This window comes from Sarcophilus harrisii, chromosome 1, assembly GCF_902635505.1.
Source record: "Sarcophilus harrisii chromosome 1, mSarHar1.11, whole genome shotgun sequence".
Classification (NCBI taxonomy): Eukaryota; Metazoa; Chordata; class Mammalia; order Dasyuromorphia; family Dasyuridae; genus Sarcophilus; species Sarcophilus harrisii.
The window spans coordinates 316,897,492-316,925,128 of NC_045426.1; the positions used below are offsets into that span (position 1 = coordinate 316,897,492).

General features: G+C 36.3%; 1 protein-coding gene across 1 annotated transcript in view; it reads right to left on the bottom strand.

Annotated features, from left to right (window-relative positions):
* DNAI1 (dynein axonemal intermediate chain 1) overlaps positions 1-27,637 on the bottom strand; it is a 251,702-nt gene that overhangs the window by 162,753 nt on the left and 61,312 nt on the right. Inside the window, exons 4-8 of the mRNA XM_003761769.4 lie at positions 23,325-23,405; positions 7,676-7,799; positions 7,189-7,328; positions 2,790-2,921; positions 1,314-1,373 (exon numbers count right to left, since the gene is read on the bottom strand). Coding sequence (XP_003761817.1) covers positions 1,314-1,373; positions 2,790-2,921; positions 7,189-7,328; positions 7,676-7,799; positions 23,325-23,405 — 537 coding nt within the window. The remainder of the gene's footprint in view (positions 1-1,313; positions 1,374-2,789; positions 2,922-7,188; positions 7,329-7,675; positions 7,800-23,324; positions 23,406-27,637) is intronic.

The following is a 27,637-nucleotide window of genomic DNA, read 5'->3' on the forward strand; positions in this document are numbered from 1 at the left end:
TGGCGCAAGGATACGGCGGTACATGAGGTCTAGAAGCAGTGCGGATTCCCAATAAAAGCATTTATTAGCCCAGAGAACTAGATTAATAAAAGAGGTTTATTATTGAGTTTAGAAGTAGGAGATAGGTGAAGGTAGAGATAAAGAGGGCACTGGACAGAGGGTCCAGTGGACAGAGGGTCCTCACATGGCGACCATGTTTGGAATCTCTGCAAAGAGAGGTTCCCAGTGTGGTCCTTTTAAGTCGGAGACTTAGCTCGAGGGGCTTTGGGGTGTAGCCCCAGAGTTGGCTCAGATCCAGGTGGGGCTGGGACAGGTCCGGACCTTCTATTGGAATTGAAAGGGACCAGGATTTGTGAGTCAAAGGGTAATTTACATTAGCTAGGGGGGTTGGGAATCAAAGATTGGAATCTTTCCCGCATCAAAATCCAAATGAAAGCCATCCTTAGTGCCAAGGTCCTTATGAATCCTCCTTGCGAAGACATTTGGGGTTGCTTTAGTTCTAGTCTCTAAGACCTCCTAAGGTTATCTGCCACTCCCATCACCCGGAGATAAATATTCCCCAAATGCCCAGTGAAATAAGTATGGAGATGAGCCAGGATAATACTTTGGTTTCATTTTGCAAAGGAAGAAAAAAAAAAATACCACTCTGCAGAAACTGCCATAAAGACAAACAGAAGGCTCAAAGATGTCTTGCTTGCACTTTTTCTAAATGTATTCATCTAAAACCTAAGTTATGGTTTGATTTATTGAGCAATTTGGTTCTCAGAATCTTTCCATCATCTCATTACCAGAAAAACCTCCTTCAGCCCAGAAGAGATCAGCATATTACCCAGGATTTCAATTACATCCTCTGATCTCTAGTTAAGGCATAATCAAGAGCAATGCTTTTCAGTGTAATTTTTTCCAAGCCAACCTCAGGGCTTATGATAGTAATGTAATTGAATAAATTCATATACATAAATGAATTTTTACATTTCCTTAAATACTATGGCACCATGTGCAAACTGGAATCTAGAACAGCAAAATGAATCCTAAGAGTGATTTAAATATCAGAGCATCCAGACAACACATTAGTGTCACTAAAAAAGCAGAAAGGGTTGCAACCTGAGCTCACTGGGTTTGCAGTACATTAAAAATACCAAGAGGTCTGTGGTTATCCCCCAGTTCACAAAGTGTGAAGGGACAAGGGATGGTAAAAATGATTTCTATATTAGAGTAGGGAATAGTGGAGAGACATTTGATTCCTAAGCCATTTTATATTAATTCAGACTTACTCCATCCTTTGGACTGTAAGTTGGCCAAAGGGGATTTACCTGATTAGCTGTGGCAGAGAAGTTTGCTCTAGGGGGAGGTTCCATTTGACACTCTCGGGCCTAGAGGGGAAAAAATTATAGGAAATACACTTGAAATCCTTAAAAACTTGGAACATTTTTGGAAAAAATAGAGCACTGTCTGAGCTTAATTAGAATAACAAATTAATATATAAATTCATGGAAAATAATGGCTGGATAAGACAAAGGAAGAACTAGCATGGATTTTTTCAGTTCAGATTTCTAAATTTTCTCCTACCTTTAAGATCAAAACTTGGATATTTCAAAAAATGGTATAATCTAAAAAGCAGGTTGAAAGAAGCATAACATGGCATTCTTCAACAAGGAATATGCTCAGGGCCAGATAGTACAAATTACCAGGAAATCAAATGATGAGACAGAGTCTTGAAGGACTGCCCCAAGTCTAAATTCAAAAGGCAAAGCCTCCTAGATCAGAGACATCAAACACAGAGCCAGCTGTCCTTATGTGGCCACAACCTTCCCAAGTATATTCTGAACTAACTGAAAATGTACTTGGAAAATCTTTAATAAATAAAAATAAAACAAAATAAAGAAAACATTCTATTTTAAAAACCAAGTCAATATGTGGCCTAGAATTGTACAGATTATTGGCACCAGTTTCTATCTGAGTTTGATACTACTGACCTCTTTACTGACCTTAGATTCTCTTAGGATGACCTCTGCTCTGTTTCAGGAATCCATATGGGGTAACTTGGTGCTCTTAGCATTCAAATAACCCCACTGCAACAGTGTGATTTCCTTCAGAGTAGCAGTCATCACACTATTTTCTTACTGGTTTTCCTGCTTCTACTCTCTCTGACTTCATTTTGTTTATCACTGCTTGATTAATCTTCCTAAAAATCTCAGTTTTCACACAGCATTCCCAAGCTCAAAATCCTTCAGTGGTTCCCCATATCTACAAAATAAAGTTAAAACTCTTTTAATTAACATGCAAAAGATTCTATAATCAGGACCCTACATCAACCACTTTATTTTCCATTATTTCTCATCATAAATCAACTCAAGTCTCATGGGCTCCTGTTCTTTGTAAATCTTAAAGTATAATAGAAACGTTATTATTATTACAAATAACCTGAACTCCTATAGCATTTGTTGTTTGAACCATTCATTTGACATTCGATACATTTGACACTTTGAATTGTTAGATGCATCTCTTCATTGATGCTTCCAGTTTTCCCATGATATTTCAAGCTCCTGGAGGTCAAGTCAGCTTACAATGAATTCTGTATCCCTATAGCTTTTTCTACCCTAAATACCTTGTATCTATTAGGAGTTTAGGAAATAATTATCATTGGAGATGCTAATGCTGAGAATGATAACCAGAGTATTTCTCCTGGGATGTTGGAACTTAGACTTAACAATATATCCCTGGGAATAACCAAAGAGGGAATTTTTCAAAGAAGCTAAGTTGGGATATAGGTTAATGAGGTGCCATACCCGTAAAGGATTGTTGAAGGTCTGAGATGCTCTTTCACTAAAATTAAACTTGTTGGTGAGTTTCCGTTCCCTTGGCTTTCTAGGGACAAAAATGTCTTCTTCTTCTATTTCTGCTTCTGCTGCTCCAGGTGCCTGCAAATGTACAAAACAATTGACCTTAAACTTAGAATCACTTTAACTGTGTTTGTTCTTGAAAGACAACTGAACTTTAGTCTAATGAAGATTGGGTAAGGAACCAAGGAAACATGGAATAGATTTCACAGAATCTTGGCCAAAACATGCTTCTGATGCACTCCTCACAACATTCCCCGGAAAGAAGTGATTGGTTTTGCCTTGATACCTTCTAGTGATAGAGAACCTAATCTCTCCAGAGTCAGTCCATTCCATTTTTAGTTCTAATTATTAGGAATTTATTTTCTCTTTACATCAAACCTAAATCAACCTCTACAGATTTTACTCACTGATTCTATAGTGTGAAGACAAGAAGAATAAATCTGATTCTTCCATCTGACAGTCCTCATAAAGCACAGCCTTTTGGACTTTCATCAAAATGGCCAACCTTTCCTAGGTCTTCTCTAGAAATTCTCCTCTAAATAATCTCCTCTAGATATTCAATGTCCTTAAAATGTGGGTTGATGGAAGAAATGACAATAAGAGGAAGATTCCAAAATAGTTTGTTTCCCAAATTCAGATCCTTCCAACTGGCAAATAAATAAAATAAAGAATGAGGAATAGGGAAAGGAGAAAAGAAGGAAATTTGTTTCTGGGATGAAAAAGTCAGCAGCATTTAAATAAGGAGTCTTTATTCTGTAGATCATAACACCAACAAATCAGTCATATAGATCTCATTTGCAAATTTCCAAAGTGCTTTCCTCACAACCATAATGTGATATAGGTAGTATTTGTGGTATCATCTCCATTTTAAAATGAGGAAATTGAGCAGTCAAGTGACTGACCCATCATTATACAATCAGTACCTTGGAGATTTATACCTAAATAAGAATTCTAATAGACCACTGCTGAAGTTTTGGATTTCTTATTGTTGTTATTGTGCATTCTTTGTTCTCAAAGGGAACCAATGACATCACAAGGATGATGTCTTGATTTGCTTGTGAATTAGATTAAGTGAGGCAGAGCTATGTAAAGTCATCAACCTCACTCTTTCATATGCAGTCATCAAAATCCAGGGGAAAACAAAAATCAAGACAACTGGTGATAGCCCAGAATACGGTGGGTGGGTGACCTTTAATTAAATTAAGGTCTTTTTATTAAGGTCTTTCCCTGGTCTCAGTTGCTCTGAGAACATCCATTCATTGATTTAAAGGCTAGATAAGAAATGAGAAAAAAAATGGTGTCATTTATCATTATAAAACTATAATCTGGGAGGGGGAGACCCTTGGATTCTCTGGTCAGTGCAGAAACCAACTCCTATTTACCTTTATTCTAAGCCATCAAACCTAAATAACGAGCTACAAAGGCTTGAGTTGAGGGCTGTTTGGCCGTTTAATGAGAGACAAAGTAATATGGGTTAAAGGCTAGCCAAGTAGCTCCATTTGAAACATAATGAGTTTTTTTAAAGCCTGTTTTTTTCAGAGCTATAATTCAAGAAGTCACAAATGAAAACTACATAAGACAAAAAATAAATAAATAGTCCCAGCTTTTTGAAAAGAAAATAACAAATATTAATAAAAATAAAAACAGAATCACCTTGAAGTTGAAACTCACCAAAGTAGCAAAACAATCTGGAATCACAAAATTATATACACTGGCTCAAGGGATTGCTTATTATTGTTTTCTCTTTGTTATTGGTAAATAGTCCACATTTTTATATTTTTGCTTGGCCTTGTTTACTGTCTAGTACCATACTTCATGCTCTATCACTTTCATTTCTTTCTCCAGAAGGTCTCTAGGGGAGGGATTGAGTTGGTTCTGCTACTCATTTGAAATTCTGACATGATATACACGTGATCAGTTTAGTAGGGTCTCCTCTGGGAAGACAGCCCAAGGAGTAACTCAGCTCTCCCTCTCTTTATGCACATTCCCCAGCTTTTCCTGCTGTGACTTCTTTTCATTTACAAAGCAGCCCTTCCAGTTGGTGGGTGGTTGAAGGCAGTGATAGAAAAAAAAAATTAAAGGAGAACAAAAGAGCTAAGTTCAGGAGTTTCAAATTCTCAGTATCAAAGTCTTTAGACTGAGGCTTAAAATCAAGAGCTCTTAACCAGAGACCACTAACTTGTTTATGTTTATATACATATATCTATAATAAAATGTTTGCATACATACTAATAATATACATATAGCATTCTATATGTATATATAACATGATCAAATACATGTCTAACATGGCTTTTATATCTGTGTAGGACAGATGCTAGATCCTCTCACCCAATCTGACTACTCAGAAGCATCTTCAGATACAAACAGGAAGCATTTATTCAGTCCTTGCAAGGAGAGGCCCAAGCACACCAGCTGAGCAACTCAGCATGGTGTGTGACCCTGGGCCAGAAACAGAGAGTGAATTATATAGCAGAAGACTTGAGTTCATTGGATAGATTGAACGAGAAGTAACCATTGACTAATGGTCAGCAATATAGGACACATGAATTCCTGAAGCTTAAGCCTAGGGTCTGACCCACTCCATCTCATAGACTTTTTGAGAAATCTTCACCTTGTCCTATTCATACCTACATATATACAAAAATGTATATAACAAGTTCAAGGATATATACACACATACACATGTGTATTAATAAATATATTTCTCATTTTTAACTTATTTCACTTAATATAATCTATGTTTTTTCTCCCTCCTACTTTCTTCTCAAAAAAAATTTTTTTTTGAGGGGGAGAGTAACAAATATGCATAGACAAGCAAAATAAATTTCATTAGCTTTATGTCAATGTGTACCTTGAGGCTCCTGACTCTGACAGGAGAAAGGTAGAATGTTTCAGCACCAGTCCTCTGGAATTATAGTTGGTTGTTGCTAATAACCATATTTTAATAACAGTGGTTTCCTTCATAATCCCAGGTATTTCATTTATGCATTTAAAAACATTATCCTAAGGAGGAGTCCATTGTTCTCACCACATTGCTGAAAGGGTCCATGATACACAAAAAGATAAAAACTTCTGTCTTAAATACATCGTTCATAAGAATTCTCATTGCACTATGCTTGCACCTCTCTGAAGACACTTTTCACCTTCTGTTTTGATTCGGTGATTTGTATATGTGTCTTATCTTTTCTAATGTCTATAAGCCTTACAGTTCCTTCTTCATTGAATCATTTTGTCCCTCTAGCATGGTGTCTCACTCATACTATCAACATTCAGTAAATGTTAACTGAGTAAGACTGGGGTGAGGGTAGATATTTTTGGTCAAAGAAACTCTTGAATTATAGTTTCCTAGATCATTTCAATTTGTTTCAGCAGGGGGAATATCCAGCCTGACAAAATCCCAGATCTTTTAATAAGGAATTTAGCACATTCATCTTCTATAGACATAGTAATTCTGTGTTGCATGTAAAACTTAGAACCTGGTCTTGTAATGCCTGTCTCATATCTTGCTGGGGAGCCTCCAAAATGTAATGTTGGAGAAACTGAGGCAAGATTGAGATTAAAGAAGTTTTAATAATTTTATTTGGGTTTCTGAGAGGGAGAAATTTTCTGGGACCAAAAGATCCATTTTGGTCCCACAGTTGATGTCTTAAAGCATTCAGTATCCACATTGAATGGGAGATTCCAATGGATTTTATATATATGGCTCTAAGTGATCAGGGAAGACAAAGGCAAGGGGTGGAGTCCAACCTCTGGTGAGCAGGATATTGGACCATCAATCCGGTTCTAACAGGGTGGGGGATAGGACCTTAAATTCTGATAAACTGGGAGTGAAGGGGGTAATCAGTAGAGACAGAAGTCTGGAATTTTACAGATATGTAAGCATATCTCTCAGTAACTCATCTGCAATTTATGGCTCTATGGAATGCTAATGGTCAGGGCACCCAGACCTAATTATCTCAGTCCTAATGGTCAGGAGTGGGGGTTGCAACCAAGAAGATTGAGGCAGAACAATTCAAGGAACTGAGGCAGAACAATTTAGAGAAACTGAGGCAGAACAATTTAGGGAAACTGAGACAGCACAATAAAAGGAAACTGTGGCACAACAGTCTTAGGTATAACCAAATTAACAAATTAATTTCTTTTCCACTTTACAGGATTTTTCCCAAGAAAATCCATGTATTTTAAATCAGATTCTAGTTCTGTCACTAATTATCTAGGAAACCTTAAGTGAGGCACTTCTTTTCCCCAGGTGTCCTCATCTATAAATTGAGTTGGTTGAGCTTAACAGCTGCCCATCTCACTCTATCTCCAACATTTCTGGTTCTGGGGTCAAATAGTTTACCGGAACTTCTGCTTGGCTTCCTGCTTCCTTCACTTCTTCACCTTCACCACCTTCACCACCTTCTTCACCTTCACCTTCTCCACCTTCCTCACCTTCTTCACCTTCTTCTGCATGCTGCACCTCTACAGCCTCCTGAGAACCTTTTTTAAAAAAGAAAGAAAAGACAAGTGTTTGAATTCTATCCATTGGAGAAGCCTTGAGATTCCTCAGTGTCAAGCCTTTCTATAAATACATGCTTGTAGGAACATTTGATGAATTACTGTTGCCATTAGAACCATCAAAGGCCAGCCCTGAAAATTTGGGTACTTTTCACCTGAGAGATGACATGGGTCTGCAGGCTCCCAACAATCAGCTGCTTCCATTTTGCTTTCATAGCTGAAGACAGTGTCACGATTTTCCACCAGCTCCCATGTTTCCAGTTGAGAGTTGTTAAAGGACAGGAAACCTGTGATTTTTGCAGCTACCTCCAGGTTAACAAGACACTTACTTGCCATTTCTGCTCGGTAATTCTGCCGTCTGCCTTCATCTGAGTCTTTGAGGATCATGTTCCCAACCAAGCTGAAGTGGACTGCTAGTTGGCCTACAAAACTTATAGGTTTAAATGTCCCTTCCTGTGGAGAGAGAACAGAGTTAGATCAGCAGATTCAATATTTTGGGGGGAAGAGAATTGGGTCCACATTCCTTTCCCAAAGCAAATACAACAAAACTTCAATTAATCAGAAAATGCCTTTAATAATGTTTGATACCCAAGGCCATATGGTTTCACTCACAAAGAATAGGTGACAGATCAGTGCTCCATGCTAGTGTTGGGGTTACAAGTATAATTTTAAAAACTCTCTAGCCACAAGGAATTTTTTTTCTAATACTAGAGACAATAAGAATATATGATATACATAAATTTTCAAATATATTCAAAGTTGTTAGGTACAAAGTAGTTTAAAAGGAAGGGTACTAGCTTTTGAGGAATAAGAGAAAACTTCCTTAGAAGAGGGTGGTACTTGAGTTATGCCTTGAAGAAAGAAGACTCTTGAGATTGAGGGATGTAGAGAAGGAAGGAAGGAATTCCAAGAATAGGAAATTATCAATGTAAAGGCATGGAGATGGGAGGTGAAGAGTCATATGAGAAAAACTGAGAGAAGCCAAGTTTGACTGGATCTTGGAATATAGGAGAGATAGTAATGTTCAGTAAATCTAGAAAAATAGATTGAGATCAAGTTATGAAGGACTTTAGTAGCTAAAGAGAAGGAGTTACATTTGATTCTAAATTCAATAGGAAATCATTGGAGATTGCTAAGTAGGAAAATGATATGGTCAGATCTGCACTTAAAAAAATCACTTGGATAGTATTTTGAGGATAAATGGTGCAGGGAGGGACTTGAGGCAGAAAAACCAAGACTCAATGAAATCATCTAGGTAAGAGGTGACAAGTGCCTGAACTATGATGATAATTATTAAGTGAAGGGAAGAGACTGAAAAAGAGATGTACATTATACATAGCAACAACAAGATTATACAATAATCAATTCTGATGGACATGACTCTTTCCAACAATGAGGTGATTGAGGCCATTTCCAGTGATCTTGTGATGAAGAGAGCCATCTACACCAGAGGAAGTGTGTGAGAGTATGGCTCACAGCATAGCATTCTCAGTCTTTTTGTTGTTGTTTGCTTGCATTTTGTTTTGTCATTTTTTCCTTTTTGATCTGATTTTTCTTGTGTAGTAAGATAATTGTATAAATATGTATACATATATTGGATTTAATATATATTTTAACATGTTTAACATATATTGCATTATTTGCCATCTAAGGGGAAAGGTAGGGGGAAGGAGGGGAAAATTTGGAACACAAGGTTTTGCAAGGGGCTGTGTTGAAAAATTATTCATGCATATGCTTTGAAAATAAAAAAAGCTTTAATAAAAAAAGAAAAAGATACATAAAGATAAGAAGCAGTAAGATTTGGCAACTGATGGGATATGTGGTTAAACCATGGAATGGTTTAATTTTACTCAAGAAATGGGATAGTTTGACCTTTATTGCAACTACTACTAATATAGCAACTGTTGACATTTTCAGAGTACTTTTTTGATTACAGAATGCCTTCACACCTATTATAGCATTTGGTCTCCCAACAACATGTGAGAAAATAGGCTTTTCTGAGTTCTTCCCATTCTAAATGATGCTGCTGCTGCTGCTGCTGATGATAACTGGTATTCATATGCAACTTTACCTACATTATTTTAATTGATTCTCAACATAACACTTTTTTAAAAAAAGTTTAATATTTTCACCAGTTACATTAAAAATTTTTTATATTTGTCTTAAAAACTTTTCTCCTTTATCCCCCACCTCCACCCCCACTAAGAAACCACATGTGAAAGTATGCAAAACATTTCCATAAAAGTCATGTTATGAAAGGAAACATAGATCTCCCACTATAATCAAAAATTTCAAGGAAAATAAAGTGGGGAGAGAGAGACAGACAGACAATGATAGAGAGAAACAGAGGGAGAGAATATGCTTTAATTTTTATTCAGACACAATCAGTTTCTTCTCTGGGTATGGATAGGATTTTTCATCATAAGTCCTTCAGAATAGTGGTAGATCATCACACTGTTGAGAATAGCAAAGTCATTTACAGCTGGTCATCTCAGAATACTGCTATTACTTTGTATATAGTACATTTCATTTTGAGTTCATAGAGGACTTTCCAGATTGTTGTTGTTTTTTTTTTCTGAGAGCATCCTACTCATCAATCCCCACAAAACAGTAATATTTTATGACAATCACATGCCACAATTTATTCAGTCATTCTCCAATTGATGGGCATCTCCTCAATTTCCAATTTTCTTTTTGCCTTGAGAAGACAGCTGCTACAAATATTTCTGTACATATAGATTCTTTTCCTTTTTAAAAAAATATCTTTTGGTATTCATGCCAATAATAGTAGTATTGTTGGGTCAAAGAATATATATTTCAACATAACGCTTGAGGTAAGCAAATATTATTCTCATTTTCTAAATGAAAAAATTAAGATTTCATACAGGTCATTGAATAATGGACTCAGGAACAAAGACAAGTCTTTACATTATGTTGCATTGCCTCTCATTCAAAAGATTTTCAACCCCAGTGAATTCCTCCAAAAAAAAAAAAAAAAAAAAAAAAAACTGTTGCCTAGAAAACAATTCAAATACTGTAAAAAAGAAAACATTTGTTCAAGTTTTATTCAATGTAAGATTTTAAACCTAGGACCTATACCATGCAGAGTCATTTTTAGGTTTTTTACTAAGAGCATCCCAAGGAGAAGATGCTCAAGTAGAGTTTATTGTTAATAAATTGAGCAGTGATGAGAGTTATTGTTGAAAGAGAGGTTAAAAAAAAGGATGTGCATGTGAAGAGTTACAGCAGGATTTTCACTAAGTCAATTTTCTGATCCTGATTACACTTTCAAATACAAATCAACTGCTACCCAACTAGAAAGGACCAATATCCCTTGTAGAAATATTTTAGCATCAAGCAAGCAGGGAAAAAAATAACTATGTTAAGCCACGGTAGTTATGTGACCTTCTAGCTAATTATAACAGTCAAATGGCTGCTAAAATCATAAAATATCCAAAAAAAAAATGACATCAATGACTAATCCTGTGTATATGGCTCCCAAATCTATTTTTTGACCTCCTCTTAGCTCCAGGTGTGCATTTCTAGCCTCATCTCTTCATTCCTACCCATGAATCTCATTGATACCTCCAAGCTCAATTATGTCTAAAATTAAATATTTTTTTTGGGGGGGGGTTCCAAAAATGGCTTCTCTTTTTGACTTCTCTGTTAACGTTTATGACACGACCATTCTCCTAATCACTCAGCTTCTACCCTTATCTCCTTCAATTTTTATCAGGTTTTTCTTTCCCTCAGAAGGAATATTAAGATTATCAATGGTTTTTTTTTGAGCTAGAAAGAACCTTAGCAATCATCAGAATAATTCCTTTAATCAATGAGAATAAGGTTAAGTGAATTGCCTAAGTTCACCCAAGTTAGTACAGAGGCATGCTAGAAATTCTCTCTCATGATTTCTAAGACTGTACTTTTACCACTAGTCAGAAACCCCAGGGAAATTCTGATAATAAAACATCCATATTTTATTTTATATTTCAGAGCAAAACTTCAGCCAGTCTCAGTCTCAATGTCCACTTTGTTTAGGAGAGTCATCTTAAGTCATATCTAAGTAACTCAGAAGAAGGGCACTTTTTCCCCTTGGCTTGAAATTAGCCAAATTCTATGTTGCTTTTTCAACTATGATTTGGCCTTGGGAAGTCCCTTCTTGGCCCATGAAAGTAAGAATTCCTGTCCCCCAAGATAGTCAAAGAAATTTAAATAGTTTGAATAGAAGGGGGATCCCAATTATGTCAGGATAATCCATCTCATTCTCATTAAGTATATGGCAATGATTCCAGACAGTTAAACCTCACAGAACCTCAGAAAAGGACCAGGTTCTATGTAAGGATGCTGATAGGATGTACTAACATGCTTAAAGCCCCCAGATTCATCTAGATGAGGCAGGAGTCCCTTTGGCCTATTAAGAACACCATTTGAAAAAGCCAAATGTGGGGGTTACAACTCCATTTTAGGTTTGTCATCTTTCCTGGAATCATTTCCAATAAATTGACTCCCCAATGACAGGATGGGAACTCTTTCCTAATCCACAAATACACCAGTGATATTTTTGTTCATACTCTATTACAGATAGGTCCCATTAGATTATAGTCATATTTGGTATAGGCTACTATTCAAATAATTGTCCACTTTTAAATGATCCGAGATCACAGCTTTCCACCGATATTAGACCTTTAAGTTGAGCCATTCTTCAAGTAGGAAATCAGTTATGTAAGAGCCAATTGGATAAACATTACTAATCACTTAAAAAAAAAGTCCATGACCCCTATATGCAGTCCAGGCAAAGCAATACTGGAGTAGGCTAGCTAGTAATATCACCCTCCCCAGCCTTCCTCTCTGGCTGGATGGTTTCTTTATGCTCTCTGGTCTTTTTGTCTTTGACATTCACAGTAAGTAGTCTGATCACTCAGCAGAGTGCAGAGACATACAGAAAAGGGGAAAGAAGGACAGGGTGCACTGGAAGTGAACAAGAGATGGGATGTTAATGACAGAAGGGAAGGGATACATCAGCTCTCTCAACCCAATGGCTCAGAGACCTATAAAGGAATAAAAAGCTTGTGGTTTCCAGAGGAAGGGGTGGGATAGAGGCTCATAGAGAACCAAGAGGCTTCTATTCCTTGTACTGACTTACAGATCATTGAGTCTTTCAAAATGGTCGCTTCCTAACCTGGCTGAACCAAAGACATCTGACCCAACCCAGTGCTGGTGGAAACCTCTATTGTATCCTAATGACTACCAATCACCTTGAAATGGGATAGAAAGTATGTAGGCTGATGGGCAAGAAGGGGTAGAATGATCAAGTAGCTAATCTAAAGTAGCTAAGCTAAACAAATATAGTGGAAAGTCTAGTGAAAAAGGATCATTGGTTTCTGGTGGAATAAGTGAACACTGAGGGCCAGCAATTGAAATAGTCTGATATACATTATGAATTATTTGAAAAAAATTGAATATAAACAATATAAAAAATAAACAAAATAAGTTAACAAATAAGCAAACAAATAATCAGTTTGGGTATCCAACAGATCTGAATTCTCATCCTATTTACAAGGGATCTGAAAGAAAACTGAGCTCTGGGAATCCTGTATCTTAGATGCAGACGCCCTAAAATTGGCTTTAGTTCTAGACCTTACTCTCCCAGAAATTAGATCTCAAGTGTGGAAGGCTAATAGAGTATGGGAATTCCTTCCATATGACATTAAGAGCCAATCCCTCCTGCTACTCCATCAATTTCAAATTCCCGCCCCCCCATTACAAATTCCTTTATGAAATGTAAATAAACAATATCATGAATAAACGAGGAATTGGGTGTTGTTTTTAAGGCAATTATCTGAAATTTACGCAGATAACATTTTTTTGAAGCATTGTAAAGAGCTGACAAACTGCATCCTGATATAGTTCCCATTTTGCTAATAGTGGTAGCCAGATGGAATCCCACTTTTACTCATTGGGAATGATGCATGATGCATGAATGATGCATTCAGTTTCTCTGTGAAAAGGGCAACTTCAGGTGCCAGGCTTCTTCATTATTATTAATTTGTACTCTGAAATAAGAACTTAAAATGAAAATCTTGCAGATAACCACACAATTCACCTTAACTTGTTCTTACTTTATCTAAAAGAAAGGCTACAACTCAGGGTCACTGTAAATGTGCTGGATAGTAATTGGATTTCTTGCCAAAATCAGGAATCTGTCTTCCTGACTGAAGTTGATAATAATATTTTTAACAGCTGACATTTATATAGCGCTTTAAGGTTTGCAAAGTGCTTTATATAAATTATCTCATTTGATGGAGTCAGAGTGTTGTAGTTATGCGAAGAGGGTATGACTAACTAATCTGATCAATGTGCTAAGCTTTGTCTCTCTGTGGAAGAGTCCAAAACATTGACCAACATTGGGCATGAGCCAAGTTGCCTGGCTCAGGGGTCAGATATTTTTTAGCTCAGCTTCCGCTCTATTGAAGTCTTATTAATAGGCCAATTTGCCATCCTACCGTGTTAATAGCTTTAGAAGGTTTCCAGGAAAGTTTCATAGGAAAAGAAAGCATTTTCTATTACATCATCCTGTTACTTTAAGCTAGAGAATGAAGGGGTAAGGGATGATTGCTTCCCCTCCCCTCCCCTTTAAATACTTATCTTTGGATGGTTGTGTTTTTTTTTTCCTGAAGAACATGAACAATGTTAGGTTATAAATCTTAATAAGAATCTTAGATAAGATGTTTATATACTGTTATTCAGACTTAGTATTTCTAAATGGTTTCTAGAAATAATGCAATAAGAGAATGCTTGGGTAAATAAATTTCATTAAATTTCCACAGATGGAGGAGGAGCAATACAGAACTCTTAAATGAAAGGCATAGTGCTTTTCTGCCACCAGGGGACATTTCCATGTTCACAAAAGGAAAATTCAGTGCTTCATTTGCATGTATGAATTCTCTTTTTTTCCCCCTATGAAACATCATTATTTCTCCTATGAAACAAAAGCTGTTCTCCAATTCTATTCATTTTATAAAATTTGCCTTATTGGTATTATAAGTTTATGTGTGGATGGGCTGTTAGCACTGGGAAAGGAGAGGGGAGAATTAGCATTAATTAATTAGTTACTATTACCTTGCTACTAGATTCAGACATCAGACTTATTTATGTCCTTATATACTTTGGGTTCGAAATACTTATTTCTGGTTCATGTCTATGTGAATTCCAATCAATTTGCCTACAACCATACAGGGCTAGCAATAAGACAGTTTCAGATGAGACCTGTGACCATCTTCCTGGTGGGTGAAGTCAAAATAGAAGTTATATCAACCCGTTAGAAAAATGTTCCTCAAGACTGAACCTGTTCCATCTATATAAAACTACTATAAAATTAGTTCTACTCTAACTGGGATTTAAAAAGTTATAAACTATGATGCCTCTACTATAAAAAGAGGTAGGTCTCCCTGCATCTATATCTTCTTCCCTTTTAACCACGATAATGCTTTTATAAGATCTAGAAACTACAGTTTTATTGGAGCTAGAAACTAAATTTTCTTAAGGCAGCTGGAGCTTCTTAGCTAAGGGGCTATCCCAACTGTCTGGCTAGTTGGTCATCCTTCAAAACACATCGTTATAGCCTAGGAATCCTTACAGCTAAAGGGAGAATCTCTGCGTTAACAACTTTAATTTATACAGCATTCCTCACAACAATATCTTGAGGAGATAATGCAAGTATTGTTGTAGGTATTTTACAAAATGAAGAAACTGAGGCATCAAGTTGTCCACAACCACAGAGTAAGCATCAGAGCTAAGATTTGAATACAGGTGTCCCGATTCCACACTGCCTGCTGGTGAGACAGATGATCTATATAATTTAAGCAGCATAGTGTAAAGGAAAGAGTGCTAGTCTTTGAGCAAGGAAGACATGAGTTAGAATCTTACCTCAAACACTTTCTACCAGTGTTATCCTACACAAATCACTTAGTTGCCTTAGGCCTGTTATCTCCATATGATTCATGTGCCTATGAAAGCTTATTCTCTCCCAAACTTTGTTCTGTTACTTGGGGACTTCAATATATCTGTTGATGTCACCTCAAAAATTCTGACCTCCATGTTCATTCTCCTTGACTCCTATGACCTAGAGTTTCACAGCCTATCCCAATCACTCACAAGAATGTTCATACCCCTCATCTTTTTTGTCACTTATACAAGTGCCTCTTTCTTGATTCTGAGCTCATAAATTTCCCTCTAATTCTATCTTTTCTCTCTCTTCTTCCTCAGTCTTCCTAAGTTCAACAAAACTTGTTGTACCTCTACCCCTTCCTATTTTCCTAGTGCACTAGACTAATTTTCCTTTTTTTTTTTTTTTAAACATATTTTACCTGTTCAATATTGCTTTCTAGTTTCCAACTTGTCTCCTTTTATGATGACCACTTTTTTTGGGGAGGGATGGCAATCGGCTTTAGATGATTTGTCACATAGCTAATGAGAGTCTGAAGCTGAATTTGAACTTGGGTCCTCCTGACTCCAGGGCTGATACTCTACACACTGCATCACCTCACTGCCCCCAATACCATTTTTTTGTGTCCTGCCAATCCTAATCCTTTCACTAATAATATCTGGTTGAAGTCTTAATAAATATAGTACATGTTATCCCATTTGATCCTCACAACAGCCTTGTAAGACAGGTGCTATTATCTCCATTGTACATATGAGGAAACTGAGGCAGGAAGGTTAAGTGACTTGCCCAGAATGACACAGCTAATAAGCACATAGGACAGAATTAGAACTCAGGTCTTCCTGACTTCTTCCCAAGTACTTTATCCAACAGACCTAGCTACTTTTACAAATGTATATCATTTACTATCAATTAGGACTCCATTATTAGAGAGGAATAGTTTTATTCTTCTTTGGTCATCTTTTCTTGTATTTTCTCAGTGGCTGGTCCAAACCCACCTTTAGTTCCTCAAGGTCTAATGTGTCCTCCATCCTAGCCTATCTCAACAAATGTTCTTGCTTCTGGGAAATAAAGGCCATTCAAGAGGAGCTCCTGGTCCTCCTACATTTCATGTCTCAAAACTTCTTCCAGATTCTCTCCTTTTTTTCTTCCTGTTGGGAAAAAATGGTCTTTCTTCTTTCCAAGACCAAATTTTCTATGTCCTTAATCCCATCTCCAGCTATTTTCTCCAAAACCTTATGGTATCAATGCACATTTTCTGTGGTACCATATGCTCCTTTTTCCAAATTTTCATTAACTACTGGATCTTTCCCCCCCTGCCTAGAAGAATACTTAGGTTTTCCCAATTTTAAAGAAAGAAAGGAAGGAAGACACTTGACTTGCCATCCCCCAAGGCTATAATTTCATATCTCACCTCCCTTTTGCCACCAAATTCCTAGGAAAAAGATTGTCCAGATGAGTTCCTTTTCTTTCTCTTTTCTTCTTATCCATCTTTTTATTACACCATGAAATGAAATGACACTCTCCAATCTAAGAAGCCTAACTGCTAAATCCTGTGGCCTTTTTCTTGGTCCTCATCTTTGACCACTTTGCATTTTTTGAACAAACCTTCTTCCTAAATGCTCTCTTTCCTTTTGGCTCTGTGATACTATTTCTCCTTGTTGTCTTCTCTCTAGGTGTTTTTTTCTTAGTCTACTGGATTTCCATCTATTGCCTCTCTCCTTAGCCCAGGGGACCATTTTTGGTCCTTATCTCCTCCCCTTGCATAGACTCTTTTGGAGTTCTCAGCACCTATCTATGCAAATGAATCTAAATCTATAAATCCTCTATTAATTTTGCTCCTGAATTCCAGTTCCACTCCATCAGCCCAGAGACAGGTCCATAATAATGTCCCATGAGCATCTCAAACTCAGAATGATCAAAGCAGGATTGTTTCCTTCCATAAATCTTCTTTAAGTTTTCCTTTACTCTTGTGTGCCCCATCACCCTGCTAGTCATCCAGGTCCATAACCTCAGCGTGTGACTTCATTTTCCCTTGTCCACCATTGTTGTTGTTTAGTCATTTCACTCATGTCCAGCTCTTTGGAACTCCATTTGGGATTTTCTTGGCAAAGAAGCTGGAATAATTTACCATTTGCTTCTTCAGCTCATTTTACAGATGAGGAAACTGAGATAAATAGGGTGAAGTGATTTGCCCAGGGTCACACAGCTAATTAAGTGTCTGAGGTCAGATTTGAACTCAGGAAGATGAGTCTTCCTGACTTCTGATCCAGCACTTGCATTGTGGCGCCACCTAGCTGCCTTTTTATTATTCCATGTATCACAACTTAACACCTTCCCCAATCAGGGGGAATCTGCTCTGTATCCATTTCTTTGCTACCCCAAAAAAGTAATGTATAAATATCTCAGTGTATCTGGCATTTTTCTTTTTGTCTGTCAAAGACAAACCTCAAGATATATGCCCAGAAGGGCAATCTCTGGGTCAGAAGTTATGGACATTTTCTAAAATTTTTAAAATGATTCCGAAGTTGCTTTCCAGAATGCTAATCTTTCCATTTAAGAAAAGAGGAAACTAAGAGAGGTAAGATGTGTTGCCCAAAGCCATTTAGGTGGTGGTAAATGGATGAACTAAGATTTCAAACCCAATCTTCCGACTCCACCTTCCACATCCACTGTTTCACGATCAGTACACACACACACACACACATATATATATATATATATATATATATATATATATATATATATATATATAATTTTTAAATTATCAACTTACCAACAAACACAAACATTTTGGCTTTTTTGAAAATAAATTTTGAATGCTTTAAATCACCAATCATTTTGTACTCCAATCCCTGCTGGTTCACAATGAGTTCATTTGCTCTAAATAACTTTGAGCTTGCAATTTGTAAGTACATCTAAACCAAATGGGATATCTGGGTGTTAACAGTCTACCTATCATGTTACAGGAAATTCTGTTATAATGAAGACTATGGAAACAAAATTCCTTCAATAGCTACACTGACATAACCCAACTGATCACTAGTTTCTTTCTGTACTACTTATGAAGTAGAGAAACTCTTCTAAAACATCTTAATCTTCTCCTTGCCTTAGTAAGCAGGGTTTGAAGAAAATAATGAAATCTTTCTTTGATGATTCAGCATCTTATAGTCTCTGAGGGTCATCTTGTCTGAGCCTTGCTTGCTATTGTTGACTATTATGGCTATTCAGGCAGAAGATAGATTAGGCAACTCTCTACTCTACTCTTAATTTTGTAACCTGTTTCTTCCAGAACTGGCTGGTCTATCAGTCATATATTTATTCTCATTCTCTCATTCTCTCTCTCTCTCTCTCTCTCTCTCTCTCTCTCTCTCTCTCTCTCTCTCTCTCTCTCTCATCTTCCAATTCTCCCCATCTAGTGGCTCCCTTTACTCTGCCTATAGTCATGTTTTTGTTGCTCTTATTTTTCAATACTTTTCTCTGGTACTAAAATCCTTCCAATCTATTGCCCTTGTCATGTAAATTGGATTGGAATAAGCCTCATGGAGCATGCAAGATGATTCAGGAACCTGCAGAAGTAGCATACTCACTGATCTCCTAGGGAACAAATGTAGAATGATGCTGAAAGGCTTGGTGCTTTAAGATGACATAGCAAACTCTAGGCACTGTTATGATTAAAGAATGGGGATGGGGAGAGACTATATCGAAAAGAACTGGTTAATCTCCCAAGAAGAAACACCCTCATAGTAGACTTTAAAAGGAGAAATTTTGCCCTCTAGTTTTCTCTCTTCCTTCCTGTATGTGAAGCTTGTGTGATATTTAGCTCTTCATCTGTACTTTTCCTGGGAGGGAGACTTTCCCTTGGAGGGATGGAATTCTGATACCATCAATAACCCTATACTTTTTCTTCTTTAGCTTTCATGAAATTGCTCCCCTCACTGTTTCCTTACCTATTTGACTGCTCCTTCTCTCTCTTTCTTCTATTTTTCTTCTGCCTATTAAGTGTAAGTGTTCACCAAAGCTCATCTTAGATCTTCTTACATTCTTTTCCTCTCTCTTTCCTTAATATTCCTCATCACCTCTATATTAATGACTCTCAAATCTACACAACTAGTCCTAATCTTTACCCTAATTTCCAATCCTATATCTCTAAATACCTGGGTAGGATCTTTGTGGTAAAAGCAGATATAAACTAGTTTTTCTTGTTTAGCCATAGTAGGGAAAGAATATGTTATTAATGAACTAGATTGTAAATTCCCAACTTCTTTGCTGGTCTACTGATGAGGAGTCTGAGGGAAGAGTCACTACCCCCTAACTAAAACTTTTTGTTAACAGTTAGATAGTCTACAAATGTTTCATTTCATTCCAGTATTAAACTTTAACTAATAGATCAATGTATACTTCCTAGTAACAGTAGTATATTTCTTCAGCCAACATATCAAAAACTATATTAATCAACTTCTCAAACCTACCCTTCTCTCAACATCTACATTTCTGCTGAAGGCACCACAGTTCTCCCAATCATTCAATCTAGAAATCTATCTCTGATCACCGTTTTTTCTCATCCTGTTACCAAATGCAGTCCACTTAACTTCCATAATATTAGCATTTTAAAATCTATTGACTCCTTTCCATTTGCACTGTGATCCTAGGTCAAGCCTTTGCTATCTCTTATTTTTATTACTTCAATATAGACGCCTGATATTCTCCTCTCTTCCCTCCAATGTGTTCTTCACATAATTGTCAAAATAATCTTCCTAATTTATGGGTCATATCATGTCATCGCTTTGCTCAAAGATCTCTGTTTCTCCAAGAAGGCATTTCTATGTGGCTTGTCCCCCCAACCTGGATATTATGATCTGGACAATAATCTATCAACTTGGTTTTGCATGTGTGGATGGTTAAAGGGTTATGGATTTCATTTAAGAGACTCTGCAATGGCTTGAGGCTTGATGACATCAGCACATCATCCACAAACAGAAGCCTTTAGATCAATATCCATAAGAAGCATTTCTTTGATTGAATTTAAATTGGGCATCTTCCATGACAGTGGCAAGCATGTCTGACAAGGATAGCTGCTCATTTTGTGGCTCCCTTGATATAATGATTAATTATTAATGGTGGTCACCCTATTGGGAATTTTGGATGATTCTGACAAATGCACAGGAGATAACTTATAGGGCTCAGAGAATCTCAGACACTGCATTTTGCTCTACCATATCAAGTATTTTTTAAGTAAATCAATCAACAAGCATCTAATACATATTTGCTATATATCAGACACTGTGGATACAAAGACAGAAAGAAAATAGTCCCTAACCTGAAGGAACTTATTCCTTACTAGGGGAAGGGGAATAGAGCATGTACCCGGATAAGTCAATACAAAAAAACATGCAAAATGGGTACAAAGGAATTCCAAGTGGTCTTAATAAGGAGAGGGGATCAGGAAAGCTTCCTTGAAGGACATGGTAATACTTGAGCTAAAACTTGAAGGGATCTGTGGGATTCCTAGAGATGGAGATGAGAAACTAATGTTGAATGAAACAGGCAAAATAGACAGTGTGTGAAGGTGGAGCCACACAAAGGCTGGAGCCTCACTGGGGAGCATTAACAGTCTTTAATCAAACATTCTTTATCAGCTGTGACAATCTCCATACCTCCACATCTCATATAAGGGTGATGCAATCAACGAGGAAACAAAATCCTTATCAGTTTATATAGTAAGGACAGTTATCAGGATCATACCTGAGCATCCCAATTGTATTAGAATCTAAATAATTTTACAGCATATGTATACAGGAAGCATAACAGTAATAAGAACTAGCATTTATATAGGGCTTTAGGAATTATAAAGTGTCTTATACATATGATTTCATTTGATCCTCACAACTTTGTGAGAATGATGCCATTATCTCCTTTTTATGGATGAGAAAACCATCTGAGTGAGGTTAAATGATGCGGTCAGGGACATATAGCTGGGACATATCTGTGTTGGGATTTGAACCCTAGCACCATATCTCCATCTTACTTATGTTACTTAGTTGCACACAAATACACACACACACACACACACTATATAGATATAATGTATATGTAAAATATATTATGTAACTATAATGTAGTTAATATACATACAAATATATAATATATACCTAATATATATACAAAATATGTTTATAAATATACATATAAACATATATAATGTATATATAAATATAATTTATATATAATATGTAAAATTGTATATACTATATATAGTTTGTACAGCTAGGTAATACTCTATATACATGTATATAGACACACATACGTAGGCACACACATGTGTATGTGAAGTTGGTAGCAGAGTGGATAGAGAGCCATCTTTGAGTCAAATGTATGCATGTGTATGTATAAAGTAGGTTGTGAGGTACCGATTTATGCCTACATATACCAACATATCAAGGAATTTACACACGCACAAATTAATCTTTTACAATAATTCCTAAATAGGAAATTCCTATGAGTCCTGGGAATGGTGATGGAAACATAGTATAGTAGTAGCACTGACCTAGCAGCTGGCACTCCAGGCCATAGTTTTAGACTTGAGGGGAACTGTCCATGTCACAGTGGACAGATTGCTGGACCTGAAGTCAGAAAGGCTCAGGTTTGAATCCCAGGCCTAGGTTTGAATCTGATATTTACTGAACCATTTGACTACAGGAAAGTCTCTTAATCTTACTGACCTTAGTTTTTATAATTATCAAATGAAGAAAATCCTTGTACTTGTTAGACCTACCTCACAGGGCTACTGGGAGACTCAAATGAGATAACACATGTAAAGCATTTTGTAGAAAAAGTACTATATAATAATGTTAATGGTCACTATCATCATCATCATCAATTCTTTTTTTTTTTCCTTTTGATCTCTAGACTCTCCCAAGATATCTTGGGGTTTACTGGCTAGATTTCTTTCTTAAGGACCAGACCTTAAACCAAAACCAATCTGATTCTCATTGATTGGCCAACAAAAGGTCCCAGGCTAAGCCCAATTTGGTCACTGTTTATATGGAGAACTCAGAGGGCAAGCACTCAAAAGGTGGTCAGAAAAAGGTGATACAAGGACATTCTCAAGGTCTCTTTTAAGAACTTTAGCATTGATTGTATGACATGGGAGACAATGGCACGGGACCACCCAACATAGTGCACCCTCAGCAGAGAAGGCTCTGTGCTCTATGAGCACAACAGAATTGAATTATCTCAGAAGAAATGTGAAATGTACAAAGTTAGAGAAGCCATCCCAAATGTTCATAAGGACTTTTTGTGTCCAACCTGTGGGCGGAGCACTCTGAGTTCAGATTGGTCTGATCAGCCACAATAGGACAGACATGCTACAACTCAACTCTAACATAGTGATGTCATTTTGGTCCCAACCAGCTAATTGATTCAGAATTAATATAAACAGCAGTCATTTCTGCTTTGGCCAGAAACCCTGAGGGTCTTTCCCTCCCAGATTTATTGATTTAGATTTTTTTTTTTTTGACTAGGTGAAAGAGGAGATTCTTTTCTTCAATTGTTACCTAGCCTTAATTACTGAATGAGTATGATCTCAGTCAAACTGAGACCTGTTGAAGATTTTAGTTTGACCACAAACCAGATGAATGACTTATAGGTAAATCATGCAATTTCTCATTGTTTTCATCTATAAAATTAGTTGATTCCAGCTTCCTTTTTGCTCTAAAATTCTATAAGTCTATAAGTGATCTCCCCCAATTTCACTACATATAAATTTGTTGCTAGAAAAAGATGAAGAGAAATTCCTAAAATTCTTCAACACAAGACCACAAGAAAAATATTGAAAAAAAAAAGAAAAATGAAAGCAAATTCCTAGTAAAATCTCAAGATCTTAACATTACAAGGTTTAAAGAGTTTTTGAAATCCAATATATCTTTCTGCTCTATGAAATTATCATGCACTGGAACCAGTCCCCTTTGACATAAACTGCAAACAGACATTCTCAGACACCTGGGGTTTTGGGTGACAGGCCAAGGGACACTTACTTTAAAGTTGAATCTGATGATATTTTGAGGAGCATGTGGGTTATTGGCTGTCAGGATACGAGTGAATTCTTCTTTTAACTCCTATGGGATAGAAATACAGAGAAAGACATTAATAAAAAACATGCTCCACACAGAGGGCTGGCCTAAGTCCCGTGAAAAACCAGCAAACTTCTCACACAGTTCCACAAACACAGATGACATTACACCCTATGTTTCCGATCAGCCACTTCTGGGGACCACATTTCTAAAGAGCTGGAGGGCAGCACTAGGCAGGGCCAAGGTTAATGAAAGTCAGGCCAGGGATCATATTAGCTACCAACTGTTTTCACTCTTTTACTGAGAAAACACACACACACACACACACACACACACCCCAAATCTGCAAGAAGAAACCCGTGTGTGAGCCAAGAAGACTCCCTTTCCCAGCGGCTCTCCTTCTCGTGTTAGCAAAGCCTCATTCCTGTCATGCTTCCCAGATTTTGTGTGCTTTGTGCAAAATTCAGTGCTCAAAGGAAGCTTCCCCTGGGACAGAATGGATTCCTAATGTATGTGTCCAGACTACAGTTTGGCTATCCCTTCAACACCCAGAATAATACAAATCACTTCTTAGTGGCATAGAGAGGCAGTGTGATTCACAGGGAAGAAAAAGACTGAGTCAAGAGAGAAGGGTTTAGTGCCAACTTGGGTACTAACACTCTGTATTCTTGGGCAAATGACTTACTTTCTTTGATCTTTGGTTTCCCTATCTTTCAAAATAAAAGAATAGACCAAACCAGAATTTTCTAAACCATGTTCAGCAAAAAATATTCTAGAAAATGTAAATTCATTTTCATGAGAAAGATTTGATACTAGTGATATTTTTTGCTCAGAATATTAAATATAAAAATTACATATCAAAAATATTTATTAAATGGGACTTTTTCCAAATATGAAAACAGACTGAATTTCCTCTATTTTGTTATAAAATTTTCCCATTTATCATTTATCATAGGAGTATGCCATATCCCTAGGGTTTCACCATGACTATGGTGATTAATATTTACAGACTGTCAATATATGTCAACTCCCAATGGGTGGCAAAATTCATTTGAGACATACTGGGCTAAATCATCTCTGCTTTCTTCCAACTCTTCCATTCTATGACACTGTGGTTAACACAAATAGGTCAAAATATATCATCAGTGCCTAATTAACTTATCTAAAAGAATCTAGGTTGACTATCTCTACATAGGCAAAATAAAATGCTATTTTAAAACTTTGCTGTATTTGCTAGTCTTTGTGAAAACATTTCATATCATAGAAGGCATACATACAACTTATTTTAAAATAATCTATTGGAAATTACATAACTAAGTGTGATGCTACCTTCAAACTAGATATTTACTTCATTGAGACTGACATTACTCAAATTGTATCTAGATTTCATCCTTGGTAATTGCCTTCAGATCCTACAACCCATTCCACTGACTACCCTCAGTAGTAACAAATCTTCATCTGTTGCTCTGAATATGTAAGCAATTAAAAGCCATCTGAAGACAAACCTAATGACTAAGGTGAGGATTCTGGGTCAAACACAAGGTGTGAATATACAAAGAAATGATGTTCATTTTCTTGTGAGGGTTGACTAGTGTATTTAAAGTGGAAAACACTCATGTAAATGCATGCTTGTTTAAATTTGTTCTCAATACTTTTGATTCATTTCATGATATAACACTCAAAATCCCCCACTGTTTTACATTTCTATCATTTAAATAAGTGTGGCAATATTTTTGGCATGCCTAAAAACATATTATTGAAGATATTAAGACAGATATAACATATGACACAAGGGAGTCAATAACTTTGGTCTTCATATATTGGTTTTGAACCAATGTGCATTTACTATTCTATTATTATAAATGCCTGATTTCTGCTTCATAGAAGTCACCTACAATACCATCCTTAAGAGATGGTCAAGCAGCATGCACCAATAGCCATTTAGACCAAATTCTCGTGCTCTTTTTCTTACCAATATAAATTTTTTAAGATTCATTGGGCCAAACCTCCTTTTAATTATGTCATTTAAAACTGGTTTTTCTTTTTGCTTCATATTGACATAAGAACACCAATGCTATTTTAAAAGATATGCAATTTCACTTCTACTAATGCATACTTCCTCTATTGCTTAGTAGATGGTCTTTATGTGTTGCTATGGCCTAAACAATTCATCATCTAGTAATTCACTACATTCTGGTAATGAGTCTCTCTAAACTTCTCTAGGCTGACCCTTGAAGGACAGACACAAAGACTAGACTGATGCTAAAAGCCATTCCATATTGTTAGAAGTTTATGCTGTGTGTCACAGCCTCCGAGATCTGAGCATCACCTTTTCTTTACAGTGAAAATTGAAGTGGGACTTGAAGGGAAAAAGAACTTGGCAATTTAATATTTAAATTGCCTGGAACTCAGTAGAGGATTAATACTTGCTTGCTAAATAATTCTGAATGTGATTTATTTGACTATGTACATTTATTAAAAGGTATTTTTGTGGTTGTTATTATTCTTGTTTTTCTCCAGTAGTGATGAGTGGTAAGAAGGAATAAAAATAAATGCTTAGTAATTGAAAAAAATTTAATAAAAATATTTGCTAACTTATTGAACAGAATATTTAAGTAGAAAAAATTGCCCAATATTAAAGCCATCTCTAGTTAGCTTTTATTATGCTCTTAAGAAGAGTTCCCAATACTAGAGAGTGAAGTAAGAGGTTATCTATATGGTGTGATTCTTGAAGAACCAGATGGTTCCCCTTGCCCTTTGATATAGTCTACTGATAGCTAAGATATGAGGTTAAAGATAGAAAGAATTATAAAAAAATGTTGATAACAGCCCACTTTGTGATAACAAAGAATTGGAAACAAAGTAGAGAGTGGCTAAATAAATTTTGATATATCCATTTAATGATCTGCTTCTTCACTGGATATAATGTAAAGAATTCAGGAAAGTATGGGAAAACGTAAAATAAGCAAAAAATACTACATAGTCAGCCAAAATATCAATTGCCTAAATGGGGAGACAGACTTCCTAGCTCCAATATACTTATACCAGTTAAATCCTGAACTTCAAACCACACCAAATAATGATCAAGAAATCCAACAAAAAATTACATTATGTGACTTCTTCTACCATATAACTGTAGAATTAGCTAGAAACCCATGTGTAATAAGAGAGGTGGTTCCTCTAGCAAAGTTAATATCAATGCAAATTAGAGACAAGGCATATATAGAGTCTGCCATTCTATATGTAAGAAGACAACACAAGGGAAGATTCTTTTGACCAAGCCCCAGGTAGTCAAAAAGATTCCACAGTGAGGACCTTTTAGAAATTCCTGGTAGTAGCAGGATAAATGGCTGAGGCCAAGCAAATTCCACAGAGCTCCAACCAGGATAGCCTACAGGCACACTCTAGCCCAAGATGTCAGAAAAAGCCCTGAAGATCCAACACTCTGAACCACAAAGATCCAAGAGAACCTAATGCTTGCAAATAGAGATTACAATAACCCAATATGAGATCAAGCCAGAGGTATGGAATAGAAGCAAGTCCTAGCACAAAGTCCCAATTCAGGAACTAAAGCAGGAGAGATGAGTAAATTAAAGAAAACACTAACCAATACTACAAAAATATTTCAAGTCTAAAGATTCCCAGAAAGAATAATTCAACTAAATTTAATTAAAATGAAAATAATGGATTTTCCATAGGGACTACATAAATACATAAAGAATATAAAGCAAGAGATCAATAAAATAAAAGATATAAAGAAATTAAAAGAATAATTAGTGGAAACTATTTCTAGTCATATGAAAAGGTATTCCAAATCACTAATGATCAGAGAAATGCAAATTAAGACAACTTTGAGATACCACTACACATCTCTCAGATTGGCTAAGATGATACCCAAATCTATTAAAACCAGAAGACAAGGTAAAGATATAATCTATTGATCATCATCTAAGAGAAATCCTAAAAGAAAAAGTCTCAGAATGTCATAACCAAAATCTAGATCATTCACTGTCAAAGAAAAAAAAAAACTTACAGCAAGCATTCAGAACAAAGAAATTCAATCAAAGAATTATGGTTGGGTTCCCACAAGACCCAGAAATTTCTGCTAAAAACTGGGAATCTCAGAATACAATATTCCAAAAAGCAAACATTATAAGCTTACCACCAAAAACAAAAAATCCCTTCACCTTGTAAAGCTGAATATAATTCTACAGGGGTATAAATGGATCTTAATAGAATAAGTATTTTAAGCATTCATTTAAACATTACTGGTGAAA